General features: G+C 62.8%; 1 protein-coding gene across 1 annotated transcript; it reads left to right on the top strand.

Annotated features, from left to right (window-relative positions):
* The first annotated feature begins 233 nt into the window (after positions 1–233).
* Positions 234–3,488, top strand: LOC125357795 (adhesion G protein-coupled receptor B3-like). The gene is made up of 2 exons (XM_048354717.1): positions 234–420; positions 2,716–3,488. Exon 2 carries the CDS (start codon positions 2,731–2,733, stop codon positions 3,202–3,204), a length of 474 nt encoding a protein of 157 aa, XP_048210674.1. The 5' UTR covers positions 234–420; positions 2,716–2,730; the 3' UTR covers positions 3,205–3,488.
* The last annotated feature ends 479 nt before the right edge of the window (positions 3,489–3,967 follow it).

Below are 3,967 nucleotides of genomic sequence, written 5' to 3'. Positions count from 1 at the left end.
GCCCGCAGCTTTCTCTCCTTTCCCTCAGTCGCCGCGGCCCGCCGGCACCTGCGGGCGGGGAGGAGGAGGCCGGGGAGGCGGCGGCGGCGGCGGCGGCGGCGGAGGACGGGGAGGAGGAGGAGGAGGAGGAGGAGGAAGCGGGCGGAGGAGGAGGCCAGGCCCGAGCCGTCCTCGCACCTGCCCGCCCGCCCGCCGTCCCCGCTCCGCCCGCGCCCCGGGCCGGCTGCCGGCGTCCCCGCGCCCGCGGAGCTGCCGCCTCGCCCCCCTCGCCCCCGGGGCCGTGGGTTCGCCTCGCCGCCCCCCCCCGGGCGCGCGCACCCCGCTTTCGGAGCCGGCAGGGAGGATGGGCCGGGGCGCCCGGGTCCCAGGCGGCGAGGCGCCGGCGTCGTAGAGCGGAGCCCGGAGCTTTCGGAGTGCGAGGTGAGGCGGGGGCCGCCCGCGGGGCGGGGAGGCCGGGGCGGGGAGGCCGGGCCGGGCCCCGCGCGAGCCCCGCTCGCCGCCGCGCCCGCAAAGTTGGGAAGTGCGGCCTCGGGCGGCGGCGGGGGCTCGGCGGGGCCGGCGTCGCGGGGCCGCGGGCCGGAGGGCGGCGGGGGCTCCGCGGGGACCCCGGGCCGCCGGGACCCAGGGGCGCAGCCCGGGCGCGCGCGCTCCCCGGACGGGGTCGGCCGCCGGGGGTTCGCGGCCGGGGATCGCTCGGGTGGGGAGGTGGGGGGGTCGACGTTCCTCTCCCGGGGAAGCCGGGCGCCGCCGCGGGAAGGAGCGGGCCCGGGCGCCGGGGTGGGAGCCGCCCCCGCGTCGGCCTCCCTCCGGCCCCGGAGCCCCTTCCGCGCGCGGGCCGGGCGCCCCGCGGAGACCCCGCCGTCCGCCGGCTCCGCGTCCCGGGAACGCGGCTCGCCCCGCCGCGCACGCCGGCGCCGGGCCCCGCGGACGGAGGAGGCAGGTCTCCGGAATGCCCCGCAACTTCCCCGGCCCCCAGCCCCAGGAGGCGCGTGGACCTGATTTCCTCCGGGCGGCAACGGCGTCGCCCACCGGGCTGTGTGCGCGGTGTGTGCGCGCGCGGTGTGTGTGCGCATGGTGTGTGTGTCCGTGGTGTGTGTGCGTGGCGTGTGTGCTTGTGTGTGGCGTGTCTGCTTGTGTGTGGTGTGTGCATGGTGCGTGGTGTGTGCATGGTGCGCGCGCGCGCCCGTGCAGCCTAGGACGCGGTTCCCGCAGACCTCCCCGCTCGAGTGCTCCATGAGCAACGTGGAGGTACATTTTCAAACTGCCACTCTGCGGAGGTCGAGGGCCGATGTCGGTCATGGGAAGAGCCGAACTCGAGTTCGAGTGTGGGGAACGCAGTGGGCGCCCCTGCCCGGGCCGCCGGACGGCAGTGCGGGCGCCGGCGTGTTATGCAATGGGAAGGGAGAGGGCTCCTCTCCATCTCCATCTCCGGTTCCGGAGAAAAGGGGGGAGGGCGTGGAAACGCCGACTCTCCGTCCCTGTGTCTGTCTGTCTGTGTCTCCAGAGCAGTGAAAGACACCGCAGCCTAGAGACTTCTAAAATTAACTTGGTACCCACTTTATCAGCTCAAAGGCAGAGAGAGAGAGAGAGAGAGCAGTGCCATTTATTCTAAGAAATAACATCTTAAAGGTTAAAACTAAAAAAAAATCCAGTCATCTATATCTATATCATATATAGGGTCACAGCTTCCAAGAGGAAATATAGTCCAATACTTTTGTTTTTTAATGCAATACCAGATAAATTAACAAGGGAAGGAAACCAGGGCTGGCAGCCACTCTGTGTAAGGGAGCAATTCACAGATTGAAATCCACTAGGAATGAACCTGCTGGTGCATTTCAATATCCACCTCGCATGGACCCCAAGATACAGCAGATAATTCCAGAGGCAAACCCGTGAATTAAACCAACAACAGCAGCAGGAAACTTCAAAGCCTGCAGGGCTGGGGTTTCTCTGGCCCAGCCTGGGTCTGGCCAGGCCTGGGCTGCCTGCCTGGGACCCCGCCACCCCGGCCCTCTGCCCCTGCCCCGCTAGGCCCTCTCCCCCCGGGGTGGTTTTGGCAAGGAGCCCATGCAGTTGCCAAGGAATTTCTCCTTGGTCCTTGCCAAGCCTCCCTCCAAGCGAGGGGGGGCGCTGGGGAGCTTTTGCTGTGGAAGTGATCCCTGGCGCTTTCCACACGGGGAGGGGGCTGTAAGTCCTTGCCTTGATGCCCCACATTCAAGAGGATGAGAAATGATGGGCAGCCAGCTGTTCCCAGATGATCAGATTAGAGGCGGAGGGGGATGCGTGCTGCAGGCTGGAGACCAGGGAAAGAAGGGGTCCTGTGGCTTGATGGGAAAGAGAGAGAGAGAGAGAGTCAGCAATCAGCGCTTGGGTCATGATAATTTTGCAAATCCTGTCTGTCCCCCCGACCCTGGCTCCGTGTTCTGCGGTGATAACGGGGATGAGAGAGGGCATTCCTATTAATAATCGATTAAATGTTATTTTTAAACGAGAATGTGGCCATGGTCCATGGCCACGCGAGGGCGCTGTTCACACAGCCACCGCGGGTCCCTGGCCTCACAGCAGAAATTTCACCTGTCCTTCTTTTAAGGTTTTTCTCTTCTTTTCCAGTTTTCTTTTTTTTTTTTTTAATCTGATGTCTTGAAAACAACTGGCTGTAATAGTGCAAGGATTTCGTTTTTTCAGTGTGTTTCGCTTTTATCACCCTTTCTCCAGGCCAGATGTCATAGGATGAAGGCTGTCGGTGAGCTGCTGATTTACATATTTTCCACCTGTCTCCTGGTTATGTTTCGATTTAACGCCGCCCAAGACTTCTGGTGTTCAACTCTGGTGAAAGGAGTCATTTATGGATCCTATTCTGTAAGCGAGATGTTCCCCAAAAACTTTACCAACTGCACTTGGACGCTGGAAAATCCAGATCCAACCAAATACAGTATTTACCTGAAATTTTCCAAGAAGGACTTGAGCTGCTCCAACTTCTCCCTGCTGGCCTACCAGTTCGATCATTTCTCCCACGAGAAGATAAAGGATCTGCTCAGAAAGAACCATTCTATCATGCAGCTCTGTGATTCCAAGAATGCGTTTGTGTTTGTACAATACGATAAGAATTTTATCCAGATTCGCCGGGTCTTCCCCACCGGTTTCCCAGGATTACAGAGGAAAGGGAGGAGGATCAGAAGTCTTTCTTCGAGTTCCTGGTGTTGAACAAGGTGAGCCCCAGCCAGTTCGGGTGCCAGGTCCTGTGCCTCTGGCTGGAGAGCTGCCTGCGGTGGGAGAACGGCCGGGCGGAGTCCTGCGGAGCCATGTACACCAAGTGCTCCTGCCCCCAGCACCTGGGCGAGCTGGGCGGCGACGACCAGGCCTCGGTGCTGCTGCTGAGCAATGTGGTGCTGCCCCTGAACGAGCAGACCGAGGGCTGCCTCACGCAGGAGCTCCAGACCACCCAGATGTGCAACCTGACCCGCGAGGCCCGCAGGCCGCCCAAGGAAGGTGAGTCCTGGGGGGCAGGGGGGGTGGGGGGGTGGGGGGCGGCGGCGTGGCCTCGCGCCTCTTGTTTCCTGAGGAAAGCTAGGCTCTGGACCAGGCCCTGGGCACCGCGGGGGGTCATTGGAGTGGGGGTGGAAGGCAAGCAGATGTGAGGCCGCTTGTCCTGGGGGAGGGGCACCGGGCCAGGAGAGGGTGGGGTGGAGGCCGGTGGTGCCTTTATTCAGAGCCCAAATCCCCTAGGAGGCTGCACTGGGGTCCTGCCTGGTGGAGGGGCTTTCAGACTTCTTGCTTCTCAAACAACCAGCATTAGGTCCCCTTGCCTGCCTCCCTCAGTCCCTCCCTCCCTCCCTCCCTCTCTCCCTCTCTTCCTTCCTCTACATCTATGTCTCACCGCCCCCCCTCCGACTTTGGACCTTACAATAGCAAGCCAGAGACCAGACAACCCCACACTGGCAGGACTCCTTTTCAGTGGGCAGTAAAT

This window comes from Perognathus longimembris, chromosome 9, assembly GCF_023159225.1.
Source record: "Perognathus longimembris pacificus isolate PPM17 chromosome 9, ASM2315922v1, whole genome shotgun sequence".
In the NCBI taxonomy this organism is placed as follows: domain Eukaryota; kingdom Metazoa; phylum Chordata; class Mammalia; order Rodentia; family Heteromyidae; genus Perognathus; species Perognathus longimembris.
Note: the sequence above shows the minus strand (reverse complement) of the source record. Positions and strands in the feature narration are given on the sequence as shown.